General features: G+C 36.5%; 1 protein-coding gene across 1 annotated transcript in view; it reads left to right on the top strand.

Annotated features, from left to right (window-relative positions):
- Positions 1–430: 430 nt before the first annotated feature.
- The window catches only part of ACAP2 (ArfGAP with coiled-coil, ankyrin repeat and PH domains 2), a 46,432-nt gene continuing 31,500 nt past the window's right edge, over positions 431–15,362 (top strand). The window contains exons 1-7 of the mRNA XM_010294443.1: positions 431–487; positions 3,121–3,240; positions 4,601–4,654; positions 8,375–8,433; positions 8,647–8,830; positions 11,106–11,150; positions 12,256–12,351. Of these exons, the coding sequence (XP_010292745.1) occupies positions 3,142–3,240; positions 4,601–4,654; positions 8,375–8,433; positions 8,647–8,830; positions 11,106–11,150; positions 12,256–12,351 (537 nt within the window). The 5' untranslated portion in view covers positions 431–487; positions 3,121–3,141. The remainder of the gene's footprint in view (positions 488–3,120; positions 3,241–4,600; positions 4,655–8,374; positions 8,434–8,646; positions 8,831–11,105; positions 11,151–12,255; positions 12,352–15,362) is intronic.

The raw sequence follows: 15,362 nt of genomic DNA, 5'->3' as shown, positions 1-15,362 counted from the left end.
GGTCATTCATTAAATAGCTGCAGGTTTGCAGCTTTGAGCCAGGAGAGTCCCCAGAATAATTACTTCAGAAATTTCATTCAGACTTTTAGTTTCTTTCCTTTGTTACTACCTTCAAAACATATAGGCTATTGGCGATACAAGAATAGAGGAAATCTATTTGTGTGACAAACATTAGGATTAATACAATTTCATCTCAAATCTTTGATACTAAGCTATATATTTTATCAGTGATGTAGTTGTTCTCCTTTGTACTGTCGCATTTTCTGCAATTCTTGTGGTTCTCTAAAATCTGTGCTGTTTTATAGTTGAAATTTAAGTGAAACTGTGATGGCAATAAATGGGTTAAATTAATGTCTCCCTACCCCTTCCCCCCAGTCCCAGAGTATTTTTGTATAAAGTTTTACAGGAAAACATTTTTTAACCATTCAGGGCAGCTTTAGAAGAAGTAGAAGGAGATGTGACAGAACTGGAACTGAAACTTGACAAGGTAAGTTTTTTAATTCAACAATGGCTGTTCTAAAAAATATCAAAAGATGTGTTTAGGTTTTGTTTTAAAGTTCACAGCTGGGAAGAAGCAGCAGCTGACCAAGTGTTCTGCTCTTGCAGAGGAAACTGATCTGGGTTGAGTGCACAGCTGGGCCTCACAGACTCAAGCTTGAGCAACAGCAGGCGCAGCAGTGTGAACTCGCTTTCTGCCCCAGCTGAGGGCTTGGATTGTGCAATGCCCTCCTGCCCCTATGGCCCCCTCGCACTCATGTGACCCAGCCCCACACTGGGAGCTGCATCAAACTAGTTCAGCTTTCATGTGAGTTAAAAGCCAGGGCTTGGCTATCCCTGTGTTGAGAGGTTCTGTTCTATGACAACAGCATACTGTGACGACATCTGGATACTCTTTGTTTTAGAGTTTTAAAGTTAATGCTTTCTGTCTTCGGTAGTCTGTGGCACAGTCACAGCAGGATAGGTATGTGTGTATATATATATTCTTCACTTCTGTCTGGAGGACTTAACTACCATAAAATTAATCCTGCTTTTTGTCATGCTTCGTGCATGTGTGTAAAAAGTGACATGTAGCATCTTTTCAGTGCCTTACCATCCGTTTATTGGTTTCCTAACCAGTAGTATTTGCAGGCTTTTGTTCTTTGCCAGTATTTTGAGGGTGACTTATTTTTGTTTTACATCTGTTCTAGCATTTTATGTTAAATGTTTAAAATTATTTTTTGCCTGTGTTTTAATGTGGTAGATAGATGTCATTTGTTCACCTCCTTAGCTACTTTTTTGAATTCGAACTTTTGTTCCTGCAGCTGTGAATTGGTTGCTGAAAGAGACAAATAAAGTCAGTGTCAAGTGCAGTGTTAATCTGAAGACTTTTTGTTACTACTTGTAATAATATTTCTAGCTTTTCTAGTTAATAATGTAACCATTTGCTCATTCAAAATAAATTTAAGATACTTAATTTTGATGTGGTGTGAATTTTGGTGAAACTGGGTATAAGACACATTTTTACTGTGGGGTGATGAATCTGTTTTGGTAGATTAAACCATGTAAGTATTTAAAGGATCTGAAAAATCTATTTTGGAAGTTTATATTTTCCACCAGTCTAAAAGGGTCACTTTTTTGGGAAAAGAATTTTTAAATTCCTTAAGGGGCACTTTTCAGGGCCTTGCCCCCAGCCTCTTTCAGGGGGCCAGTGCCAAATACACCATTCTATCGTGTAAAAGCTGTAATTGTAATATTACTCTTTGCCTTGAGACAGTGTGCTAGTACTCTTTAAAACAAAAACACTTTTGCTCCCCTGACAAGAAAGCAAGTCCACAAGGTAAATATTTAAGTAGTTTAGCTGTAGTGTGAAGTATAAGTGATCTAGTGTAACGTTTAAGTTGAAAGCCAAGCTTCTTGTGTGAGCTCAAGTAATTATGGCCTGAGGGTAATGATTTGCCTAGACTTGGTTGGTAACTTATTCTGCTCACTTATTCATACTAAACTTAGTTTTATTGTCCACAGTTGTGACTTTGGGCTACATTATCTGTATTTTTTTCCCCTCTGGAAGAAAGGCCACTGGGTTCAGGATTGTGAGCCATAAGCAAAGGTGAAGGCAAGAAAGGATCATGTTCGTAGTGATTTTTCTGTCCATTGTTCAAGCAACTTAGCCATTTGTCAGAATGTGGGAGATGATGCTCAGATTTTCTCTTTCCCAAAGAGGATCTGAACCAACATAAAAATTACTGTGGTAAATAAGGCAGGAAGGTCACTTGGTTAGGATCCAGTACTTCTATATTGTTCTTCATGAAAATTTGTCTAACATATTTGAAAAATCCTTCAGAGATGAAGGTTCAATCTTCTGATTTTATTCTCAGTTTAGTGTACGGTGGGGGAACTCGATGGGCCTTCTCTCAAGAGAGCATCTTAGCGATTGCACTAATCATTCTTAATTTCATTAATATCCCAGTGCATAAATGGTTCAAAAAGTGGGAAAACATCCGTCACAAGATACTGATGGCCTTCATATCAGTTTCTGCAGTACCATGGTGGCTAAGGTGCTGATCTAAGCAGTGAGTGGTAGGGATGAAAACCCATCAGAGAAAGTTGTATGAATGAAAACATGATTCATTTCGCCTTCTGAGATGTAACTGTCTCGCTTCAGTTTTGCTTTGTGCAGATAGCCTTTTGCTTTCCTGTGCCTGTATTTACAATGTCTCAAGATGAAACAACTGGTGTGCGTTTCTGGGGTTTTTTTGGCTTGGAAACCACAAAACACTTACTTCGCTTGGGTTCTAACCAGTTACGTTTTATTTGCTGCACTTTTTGTCCTTATACAGCCCTCTGTCTTGAAATATGTGTAAAATGTCAGCTAACATAAAACAAAAAAATAATTTAAAAAAACATGTATAAAGAGTAATAACCTTCTCAGTGGGATATCAGTGGTATTTTTATAGCTATCGCTATATACAACAGAAAGCCTTTCATAGAATGTGGTGCTCTAAGTTTCAAATTAAACTTTTGAATTCTTTGTTTCATAGATTTAACTAAGCTCAGTATGTTTCAGGTTTATGTGGTGGTGTAAAAAAACAAACAAACAAAAAAACAAAAAACTTCCACTTTATCATTTTTTCTTCTTTTTAGCTGGTGAAGCTTTGTATTGCAATGATTGATACTGGGAAAGCATTCTGTACTGCCAACAAGCAGTTCATGAATGGAATTCGAGACCTTGCACAATATTCCTGTAAAGATGCATTAGTTGAGGTAAGTTCTTTAAGAGATAAAAATGGAAGGAGAAACGTCTAACTTAAAAAGGGTAAAATATAACTATTGGTAAGACAAGCAGTTGAAGTTTATACTATTATTTGCCTTTTTGGTCCTTTTTCTTTGAGATGTCTTAAGAGTGAGCTTTTTTGACTGTGGTGTGCTGCAAGTGTCTGTGCTGTTTAGTTTCAGCTTTAACCTGCAATGGCAAGGGTTTTCCAAATTCTGGAAAATACGTATTAGGTTAGGAATAGTCATCTTGGGAGGAGTGGAGAAAGCCAGGTTGAAACTGTGAGCAGCTGCCCTGTTTACTTTGCTAAATAAAGGGCTTCTAGTCATGAGATCCTAAGAGCCAGTTCTCTGCAACTCTCTTGCAATCTCTGCAAATTGAGGGAACTCAATTCCCTGAGTTGATCTCTTGGATCCTGGAACTGGCACTCTTTAATATACAGAAATTTAAATTCTTGAATGTACAGACCCCACTTTGGTGTAACCTCAGACTGGTGTCTTGTTAGGCTAATTTGGAACACATAATATTTCCTGTCTATGTTACTTTGAAATGAGATATGAAATTGTGTAATATGCAGGTACAACTATGTGCACATTTCTGTATATCATCTATACTTAATGCATGTTATGTAGTAGAACATCAACTGCATGTATGCATCTTCATACACTAGTTGAAATAGATAATGCCTGTGAACTTCAGTGTAGTCTGTGTGCAACTGAAACTGTTCCTGTCTGGAAATTTGCCTGCTAGAAATGTAGTGCGATGGCAAAATAGTAAAACTTAAATTATTTGGTTCCAAGTAGGTTTTTGTTACATTTGTTGTATAAGCAATAAGCAGTTTATCCGGATATATTGGGGAATCATTGTTTTCCAACTGCGTTTGAGACATTGATTCTACATATCGATGTCAATGTTGCTAAGCATATCAGCTGTGAGGCAGTAGTTCCTACAGTTAATTTGTGTGTACTGATGATTACAACATGTTAACCAGGTTTTTGGAGTTAATAAATATTAACTAGTGTAATATTAAATATTGTAAATTAATGTGTTAAATTATGTGAACTTCCCATTGTTTAGTTAACTTAATTTGAATTTTTCCTGCTTTGCTTCAGTTGGTCCTTTATATATAGGTTGGTAGCAGTAACATTTTTGTTGCTTGTACCTTTAATAGATATACTTGATAGAACCTCCATGTTCTCCTTCTAGCATAATGGTTTTAGTTTAATAAGCATGCTAAGGAAAATCAATTCCCAAGTTCTTTACTGAAAAGCTGTGAGTAAACCTCTGAAACATTGCTTTTGTGCTATTTGGTAGGGCTTAACTTAAACCACTTTGTTTTTCTCTTTACAGACCAGCTTGACAAAGTTCTCTGACACCTTACAGGAAATGATCAATTATCACAATGTAAGTTCTTCTAGCTGAAACATGACACTGATAGTTTACCTCCAGTTATATTTGATAACAGAATAATGCTAAAGCTTTTCTTGTTGATAGTATTTGCAAAGTTATGACTTAAGTGGTATTAAATACTTCTTATTTTATACTTGTAAATGTTTTATTTTTATTTTGCTTATGAAGTATTTATAAATATCCCCTTTTCTGCAGATTTTTATCTCACTACTTTTTTTTTTGTTCGGCATTTTTAAGGTTTGCTAAAACCCAGGGCTGTAAGACAGAATAAATACTGTATTGTTTCATCATTTTTAAATCAAACTGATGGGCAGCAGTGACAAACTAAGAGCATATTTCTTTGCTGGACTGAAATAATTACTACCTTTTCCATATTTTCTACTCCTCTCTTTTTTTTGCCCATCCTTTATAATGCACAAAATGAAGCATCTCTGATTTGTGTGTAGCTTTCTTTTTGCAAGTATGACAGATTTAGACAAGTGTAGAGAAAGGAGAAAATGCTAGGATTTAAGACTAATAGTGACTTTTTTTTTAGCATGTCGGGCTTTATCAGAAAGGTCAGTTTTGCCTGGATTAAAAATTGATTTTTTTCTTTCTCCTCTAAAGAGATTAGTCTTGTATCCTGAAAGCCAAAGGGCTGTACTCGTTCTTCTATTTTTTTCCTCTTCCCTTGGCCCCTACTGCTTCTTTCATTTTCCAGAAAATCAATGGAAAGCAACTGAAGTGTCTCCAAAGTGCTGAAAATATGCAGCACACTTGAAATTTATTTTGTTTTATATCACTGGGAGTTTAAAATGTAATGAGATGCAGAGAATGCAGTTCAAGCAGCTTCAGCTGAAATTAAGTTTAAGCATTAACTTAGCTTCCTAAAACTGTCTTTATTAGGCATTTTTTTGAAAATGCATGTTTAGAAGGGAAGGGAAACAAAGGGAAACAGGTTAATACTGTTGAGTTGGATTTCCTTTCAATTATGAGGTGTACATACCTACATCTAATATAATGACAACTGTAAAGAGGGGAGTAAGTGGACAGTGACACTTTAGTAGAGTGAAGCTAGTGCAGCGATTCCAAGCAGGACTAGTGGGAGAAAGTGTTACTTTCAGGTCAGTGATTTCTGCAGATCAGATTGAGCAGATGAATCCAGTTGGCTGTTTCTATTTTACACTCTTCATGACGCTTCTTGTTGCTGATTACCCTCTTAACCATGTCTTTGCTATATGGTATGCTCTTTGACACGTCTGTCCTAGGCCCTATAGTCTTGCTGCCGTTACTGTTCTACGTGATTGTGGCTTGCAATGCTTTGGTAAAATACGGCACAGCACAACTCTCCGTTTAGGGCAGTTTGAAGGCAGAAAGCAAAGAACAAGCCATATTAAAAAGATTTCTTTGCAGATCTAAGTAGGACCACTCTGAGTTCTGTCCTACTTTTTTTCCCCTCCACTTCCTCACTGTGCTCAAGCATAGTGATTAGAACAGTGGCTTTTACCAAAAGGCACAAACATAAGAAATGAGGCATGTTACGGGGTTCTGATGTAGAGCTTTGCTAGACATATTGTGATCCTGCATTGCTTTTCGGGAGTCTGCATAGTTCAGCACGACTTAGTAGCTCAAAGTGTCAGCTCTGTTGTTGACCAAGTTGGCAGGAGAGCCATCATGAGTGAGAAGGAACTAGAGGAAGAAAAAGAAGAGGCAGGCATCCTCCAGAGGAAGGAGGGAAGGTGTACGAGATGGTCCCACTGAGATCTGGATGATTGTCAGTTTTCTCAGAAGAGACTTTGCTACAAAGAAGGCTAGGAACCAGACTAATGCAGCATCTTCACTGATTCAGCAGTGGGGAGTAGCTTTGACAGCTTACGGCAAATAGCATCTTGCTTAGACTTGGTTTGGTGTGTGTGAAAGGTAATGTGTTGGAAAGGCTGTAAATCAGATCATGGTCTGAGCACTTTTTTCTGTTCTTTTAGAGAAAAAAATGTGTATGTATTTTTCTGCCTAGCACTTTTTTCCTCTTCATTACTGTAAGCAGAATTGCAAGGCTCATATTTCTGGGAGTCCACTCATCAGTTGAGTTCCCATCTGGTTATACTTTTTCTGTATTGATCTTGATTAGTTCACTCCTCAGGCACTGGCAAGCTTAAATGTCAGCAGTGGGAGTAGTCCCAGCATGACTTCCAGCTTGTCAAGAAGTTCTTTATCTGTTCTAGTTGTCCGTTTTTCCGGTTTCTCAAAGTGGGAATACAAACAGGATCTTCCATGTGTCACTGTTAGATATAGGACAATTCAGGTTGGAAAGGGCCTCAGGAGGTTTCTGGTTCAACTCTCTGCTTAAATCAGGGTCAGATCTGAGGTTGGAGCGGGTTGGTTAGGGTTTTATCCCACTTGGTCTTGAAAATTTCTAAAAATGGAGACTGGGTGGAGGATATAATACCACTGCTAATGGGTGGCTTAAACTGAATCATGTTTTCCTTCCTTCATTGCTTTTAGAAAAGAGAAACAAGCTGGTAAGGGTTTTGCTGTCAGTACTTGGTGTTGCATGGCTTTTCATTCCCAAATTTTGTGAATAAGGAAACAAAGTCTGAGAATGTTTAAAGAAAACATTGCTTGACCTGAAACTTTGAGTTCTTGACTTGCTTTTTCAATAAAATTATTTAACACGTAACGATCTTTACCTTTTGGAAGAGATTCTGTTCGTTTAGACCAACTACTACTTCCTTACATTCTTTCACCTCTTTATTCTTTGTGATCGTGCCTTGTATATTTCCGTAATGCAGAATGGGAGGTGTAGAGGAGCTGGAAATTAAGCATCATTTGTGGTCTGCATGGTAAGTGGCAAAAGGATTTGTCCCTTTAGCCATTGACCTATTCCACTCTGTCCTAAAACTCAGAGGGCAGATGTGAAGCTGAAGGAATGTGCGTTTTCATTCCTCAGTTAGAATTTCTGGGGTCATATGAGAAAATGTAAGCTGTCTAACATTCAGGTATGCTTTGGCCTTGGAAATGTAACAAATTTCTCAAGCTTTACAATTTGAATGAGTAGATTATATTCTTCCCGCCTTGCCCCCCCCCCCCCCCCCCCCAATCATAAGAAATTTGAGAAGCATGGCTTAGAACACTTAATCTTAGGAAAAAGAAACAGCCATTCTTCTTAGCAGTTCAACAGTGGATGTTTTTTCACAAATATATTATGTAAAGGAAATGGTACTAATTACTGATGTATGTTATGTTTTCAGCATTAATTTCAGCCTGTGGTTTTCTGCCAGAAGTTAAGGGCATGTTCTTTCTCTGGTTTCATTTGTCTTGTAGTTGTTGCTTAAATTGTGAAAGTCTGTAAGAATCAAAAGAAGTTGTTACTTAAAGTTCACAGTTGTTTCTTCAAAGCTATTTGTGCAGTAATATTCTTGACTGTTTAATAATCATAATATACATGTTCTCTGAAAGTGGGCATGTCTTACATTGTCAGGATGAGAGAATAAGTTGCCAGGAGCTCTTGTCTCTAACCACAGTCTTTAACAAAATGTGTTGGGTTTGTATTTTATTCCTTATTTATTTTTTTTTTATTTCAAAATTACTTTGAAGGGTTTTATATTTTTATATTAGAGACACATTGGTTTAATATAATTCTCATCTAATTCTGCTTAATAACCATGTGTATGTCTAAAATGAAAAGTTAGGAGTACCCCTAAGTTATTGACCTACATAATCATGCTTTTCTTTCAGATCCTGTTTGACCAAACCCAAAGATCAATTAAAGCACAGCTTCAGTCTTTTGTTAAAGAGTAAGTTATTTTTTTCCTCAGAAGAAAAGGCAGAGAAGTTTCTATCATATTTTGTATGATTTCCATTTGATCCAAGCATTTATCAAAGAATATGAAAACAAAGAAACTAGCTATGACAGTCACGAGCATGGTCTATCTATATTATCTTTAAACACTTCTTTCATTTGTTAATTTTTGGAATTAATTTGTTATCAATCTTCCCTTTTTCTTTAGAGATATTAGGAAATTTAAAGATGCAAAAAAACAGTTTGAAAAAGTCAGTGAAGAAAAAGAGAATGCTTTAGTAAAAAATGCCCAAGTTCAAAGAAATAAGCAACACGAAGTAGAGGAAGCAACCAATATTTTAACTGCAACACGGAAATGTTTTCGACACATAGCTCTGGATTATGTTCTTCAGGTAAGTGCAGCAATAAAAGTTATTTTTCAAAACCATGTTACATACAGTTAAAGATCTGTCCTTTAGAAATTCATATTGTAAGCTTCTCAGAAGCTGTGGAGATTCAGTGAAAAAGGAATAACTTTGCAAGTAATTAAATTTTAAAATGAAATCTGAGCAAAATTAATTTACTACTTTTTGCTTAATTCTTCATTATTCAATGCTGTTGCTGTAATGATACAGTGTAATTTTCAACTTGAACATCAATTTTGAAAAGACAGTATTTGCCTGATACTTAGCTAAATGTATTTTGTGAGGTGGCTATGCTGTAGTTCCTTACATATATTTGAAGTAAAAACTGTAACCTAGCCTTGGAAATACAAATTACCTGAATAATTCTGATATAGGATATTGGATACTACTACAATTCAGCTGTTTGCTTTGGGTTTTATTTAACAAATCCTACTTGTCTAGAAGCCTTGGTGTTTGCCATTGTGCCATAGGGGAAATCAAGAACATAACTACTCTTTTGCTTTTCAGTGCAGATCTCCTATAGTGTTTAGAGGTGTTCTTTGTCCTGCTACTTTGAATCCTGTGGAATAATAATAAATTTTCTGTCAATACTTAGAGTCCATCTGTTTCATAGTTACCCACAACTACAGCAAAACAGGATTATTGCAACTTGGATGGTATGAGGGGTTGGGGGCTCCTAAATGGGTCTGGGGTTCTCTTATGATCAAACGCAGAACAACCCTTCAAAATTATGTTAGTTTTATGTTAGACATTATCACCTTGATTTGTGACAGTCCAGTCAGTTATTTAAAGCTTAGTTAACTGTTCTTTAAATTGCATTTATTACCTGTAAAGTGAAGTGGAATTGATCTGATCAGCCCGGGCACGTGCACAGATATGGGGGTCAGTGGTCAACACTGAACTCCTGCCTTTTGAACACTAGGGACAAAATTCATTTTGATGTTCAAAAAGCCATGTGAATTATGTACCACTTGATTATTTGTTCTGACATTAAATAGTAGGGGGGCAGGGAAGCTCACAGTCATTACTATAGGCCAGTTCCCTGTGTGTGCACTGAACTGCAGATTGTTTGCCTCCTGGAATTAGTCTGTTCAAAGTATGAGCAGTTCCTGTGATAAAGATGGATTGGAAGTAGCAGAGGAATGCTTTTCAGCATCTCTTAATTAATGCAGGCAAAAATTAATTCAGCTTTGGGAATTCTTTCCACTTGGGTGACTCTTCTGGAAAAGTAGCTTCACAACTATGGTCTCTTTGTATCTATTTTGTCTTTAAACTGTCTTTAAACTTTCAAAGCCTTTGCTTTGGTCGTCTTTGCCTTGCAAGTTGAGGCAAAACATACAAACAAATCTTAATTTTGCTGCAGAAGGTTTTCTGAAATACTATTTACGTATAGAAATACAATCTGGTTTTGATTATAGCTTCAGTAAATTTATTTCTTTGCTGGAATTTTGAACTGCTGTAGAGGTGTTAAATTACAAAATCATGCATGTTTCTGCTAAATAGGGCTTCTAAAGTAAAAACCATAGTTCTGGATGACAATCTTGAAGCTTAGGTGACAAAGAGGATAGAGAAACTAGGTGAATGCAAAAAATAAATTATTTTTTTCTATATTGTGGAATTCTTCACGTTTTAGGTGGTCTTTACTGACCGCCATTGGTCAGTGACTTCAGCTAGCTTAGAAGTGCAAGTATACAAGCACATATATATGAAAAGTTACCTGTTGAAGCTATTATCATCCTGCTTGTTTCAGAGGCTGGGGCTATATCCCAGTTTTGGGACACTTTAGACAATGTCAGCCCAAGGGAAAAAATAAACATGCCCCCAGTCCCTTCCTCTCCCCTGGCAAGAGATGGCAGTGGTGCGGGTGGGCTGGGTTAGCTCATACTGTCAGAAAGGGTGTTGGAAATATGTTGAAATCAATCTCTTGAAGATAAGTACCAATTTTCCTTGCTTGAGAGGTGTATTGTATTACTTCTAGCTAGCATGTGATGTCTTATATTCTTCCTTCTAATATAAGAAAGTTGTGACTATCACTGTGATATTCTAGCTTCACAAGCATTTTCTGATTGCATCTCTGTAATATCATGACAAAAGCTAGCATGCATCTTCTTTTAAACAAGTGCTTTGTGAAGTCTGATATTGAGTTATGTTCTTCCAATGTTTTAAGCTTTGGTATGATTATTTGGAAGTAATTTGAAGTTTACCTCTGTGGGGAAAATTTGCAAGTAGAATAAAATAAGTTGCTTGTTTGTTTCTTTTCTAGATCAATGTTCTTCAGTCTAAAAGGAGAGCAGAAATCTTAAAATCGGTAAGATATACTTTTTCTGCATAGAAAATATGTAAATATACCTGAAATTAAAAATGTGACTGCAGAGCATTATATTAAAATTTTAGTCCTTTTACCCATCAAAACTTTACCAGCACATTTGGCACTTTGGTGACAGTCAGTTTGGCCTTTACTGTAACTGGGCATAGATGCTTAACTGTTTTTGGAAATCCTTTTGGTGCAGATTTGAATACTTTAAGGTTTTCACTGCTGTTGACTCTGGTATGTGTTTCATGGTTAAAATCGAACTTTGACAAGAATCCTGCTCTCTAGGTTTGCTATACTCATTTATAAACAATAAGTACTACTTATAATCTATTCTAAGATGGATTCAGGTCTTTCTACAAAAATTGTATTTTTTAATGTAAATAGAACATTGTAATAGCAAATATACAATATGCTTTACTGTGGTATCTGCTAAATTAATATACAGCTATATCTGCATGCTAGTGTTCTGATTGTATTCCCTTTCCTGCTTCATATTATCTCTGTAAAATCTTTACTGAGATGGAGATTGCCAAATTAAATGGTGCTTTTCTTTCAAAGGTCTAAAGTTGCACTCCCATAATTTCCTTAATTCCTTTAAATAGCAAAAACTTCAGTTGCATCACAGCTTTATAGCTGCTTGCCATTCTGCTCTGCATCTTCACAACTTGTTTTCTTTTTTAAGATTGGACAGTCTTCTCACTGTGTTCATAAAGGCTATGGTTTCAGATCATTAGTAAATATATTCTGTAGCTCCTCTCTATTTTGCATGTCCTAGTTAAACAGGAGATAACAAAAGTTTCAGGTGACATGAATCAGAAGTAATTTTCTGCCCTTAAGTAAATTTGTTTTGTTAATGGGGCTAATCCTATTAACTAACTTCTGAGATTTTTGGCTTGTTCTTTGCTGCTTTTACCTTAGGTGTTTATTTACAACATTGGAAGCTCTATGAGAGACTGATGTAAAACTGCCAGGACAAAAGAGAGCAGAAATTAACACTGGAATTATATTTTGTTCATGTGGATTAGTTAAGTGATATATTTATGTGATATCTGATAAATATTTATCCTTTTTTAAAAAAAATATACTTTTTTCCTTCTAGATGTTGTCATTTATGTATGCCCATCTGGCTTTTTTCCATCAAGGCTATGATCTTTTCAGTGAACTTGAGCCCTACATGAAAGATCTTGGTGCACAGGTAACAAATTACTTTAGAAGTTCATAACTATATGCTGGAATGGATGAACATTTGATATATGCGTACATATAGTACATCATAGATTTATTCAACAAAAAGGGAACTGTAGTGTGATAAAGGCAAAGCGTAAAAATACACTAAGTGGTTTGAATGAAGATAGCTAGAAACTGAGTGTTGTCTGTTTACTAAAATTGCTACCTGTAGGATTTGCATACTTAAACATAGCCGTATAGAGCTGCTTGAGGTACTCTGTGGTATTCAGGACACCGGATTATTTTCTTTTAAAAATTTTTGTATATGACTCATGTTATACATATATTTAACAACAAAAAGTATATTAGGTTGTTTCCTTCTACTTGTATACATTATTTAATGTACAAATTATGCAGTGTGCCAAAAATAAAATTGATGATAGCAACTTAGACTGTAAAACAGAAGTCTAATTTTAATAAGTAGTGCAAAACTGAGTCATATATTGAATCCTTTTGTTGTTTAAGAACACAGAATTGCACCTTCTGGGTTTTCAGTGAGGGACTCATGAAAAGGTTAGGTGGACCACAGCCAACCGCACACTGGAGATGCTGAAAATGGTTATGTGAAATAGATTAAGAACATGCAGTATTCAACTGAAGAGCTGTCTGTGGTGCAGGAAGAAGACTCAGCAGTGTCTTGACTTGTTTCAGTGCAAGTTGAATGGGCCTGGAAATACTTGTACAACACTGGGGTGTTTTGGTTTTTTGTTTGCCTCTATCCAAGGACTTGCATCAACTGCACTGATACAAAACCCTCTGTTGCCGCTTCCCAACCTGATCCATGAAACAAAGCCAGCACAACAGTCTAAGTGTCTATCCAGGTACAAAAGCAAATAAATGACAGCAAATATTTATTTGCATTCATCTCGAATAGATGTGTCATTGAATGTCTAAGAAATGACATTGTTCTGAGCTGGTTATTCCTCCCACAGCGCTGTTGTCATCTGTGCCCCTCAACCTGTTTCTGTGTCTGTGCAGTGAAGCAGATTGGGAATGGTAGGAAGTAACTCCCAACAATCAAATGTCTAAGTAGTTATTTTTCTGCAGGACTAGTCCCCAGTCAGGTTACTGTGGATCTTAATTACTCGTACAACCATACGCATGGGAGGTGTGTGTTTGTGTCTCTGCATGTGTGTGGCAAGCAAGTGATGGAGCTGAGGAGAGAGGCTGCTGGGGCTGGCACTGCCATCAAGAAGGGAAGCGACTGTATGGCTACAGCCCTGTGTGTTTCGGTGTAATAGCAGCACTTAGGTGCACATGACTCTGTCCTTAGTTGTGCCTTTTATTCTTTCACATAATTCTGTTTTGGGTTGCAATTGTTGAGCTGTAGTATTTTGATAGTATAGAATGTATGTCCTGTACCTCTGCAGAAGAGGGTATGGGGAAGGGAGTTGATAGTAGCTTATGCTACTAACTAGGCTTTAGTGTTTCCATTTCATTGAGATTATTTGAGCAAGGAACACCAGGTTATTTTTGAATGGCTGGTCATCCTTTTGCTTGAGCTGGTAAGGAGCATTGTGTAACATTCATTTTGGTGCTGGTATCATAGCAACTGAAGGAGTTAAATTTAGAAAATCTGAAGCTGAGAATGTTTAAAATACATTGCAGTTAGAGCAAAAATAGACTGAAGACCCTAAAGTTGAAGAACCTGCTGAATTGTTCTTTTGTGGCAGACCTTGGCATTTAAGTAATGGATATTTTTCATGACAGAATCAGACTTGTAAATAGCTTATGAAAGTTTAACAGTTAATGGCTTTGCAGTTGGTATTGGTTGAAGCTTCTGCCTTTATCAGGTCAGAGAGAAGGCATGTTGTGACATAACAAAACGGGACTTTGCTAGATTTTTTTCTGAAAATAATGTGAGATTCTTTCTGTTGGTAAGTGAGTTTTCATTCCCAAGTAAATTTTGTGTATGATCTTAATTAAAAGATTTAACAGCACCTGAAGTATTAAAATTGTAACTATACTGTTTAAGATCAGTTCAATTTTTAGTTCTCTTGTTTCACATTTTGAAAATAACTGGTTTACATGATGGAATAGGATGGAGCAATTTTGCTTTCTGGATATTTTATATCAGGGTAGGATTACTTGTGAATCGAATCATTGTAGGAGAATCTGCAATGGCACACAAGTGTAATATAAGCTTTTGCATGGAAGTTATGGTATTTGGCACTTTTCATGTGAAATATGGTACTAGTTTAAAAAAAAAAAACTACTTGAGTTTTCATTCCGAGATGACTATTCAAAAAGCTAAACATTTTAGTCTGACTTAGCCCTCTAGATAATACCACTTTATAGCATATGTTTATAAAAATGCATTTACCAGTAAATGCGGTATTTTGGAAAAAAACTAATTTTTGGAAGACTACTCTGTAGTGGTATAATACCTAGGATTTTGATAGTTTAGTTGTGTGATTGACCACAGCTCTTGATAGCCATATGCTGTTGGTCTTTTTTGTTTAAGACAGTTGATGTGCTTGCTGCTCACCTGCCTGAAAAGAAGAAATTCTGGTCTGAGCTTGGAAACTGGAATGATGCAATGCTGTCTTGATAGTGAAAAAGAAAATGATGAAATGAGCTGCTGTTAAGAACTTTGTTTTGGTACTTATGTTGTGGTAAATGTATCCTCAGACATTTGTATTTAGGATAAATTGTAGGTAATTGCCCTAATTGGAACGTGGCTACTTTCTGTTTCATCTAGCAGGGTAGGAAGAAGAATTTCTTGGGGCCCACGTGCAGATTCCTGAAAGAAACATGATTCCTGTAAAGTCTTGAACAGCCCTTGGATCAGTTCTCATCTTTACCATGAAAGAACAGGTTTCCCAGGGTTCTTGGTGCAAAACAGCCTTGGAGCACAATGTCAGCCCAGTCTCTGTTTTAGAGGCTCTTCTATAATTTTTAAGTCGTATAACTCCATAAATATGATGGACACTTCTGTCTTTAATGTGTTCACGTTCACAAATACCTGTAAGGTGTGAC

The sequence above is a fragment of the Phaethon lepturus genome, unplaced genomic scaffold (genome assembly GCF_000687285.1).
Source record: "Phaethon lepturus isolate BGI_N335 unplaced genomic scaffold, ASM68728v1 scaffold16039, whole genome shotgun sequence".
Lineage (NCBI taxonomy): Eukaryota > Metazoa > Chordata > Aves > Phaethontiformes > Phaethontidae > Phaethon > Phaethon lepturus.
This window is presented reverse-complemented; position numbering and strand designations above follow the sequence as displayed.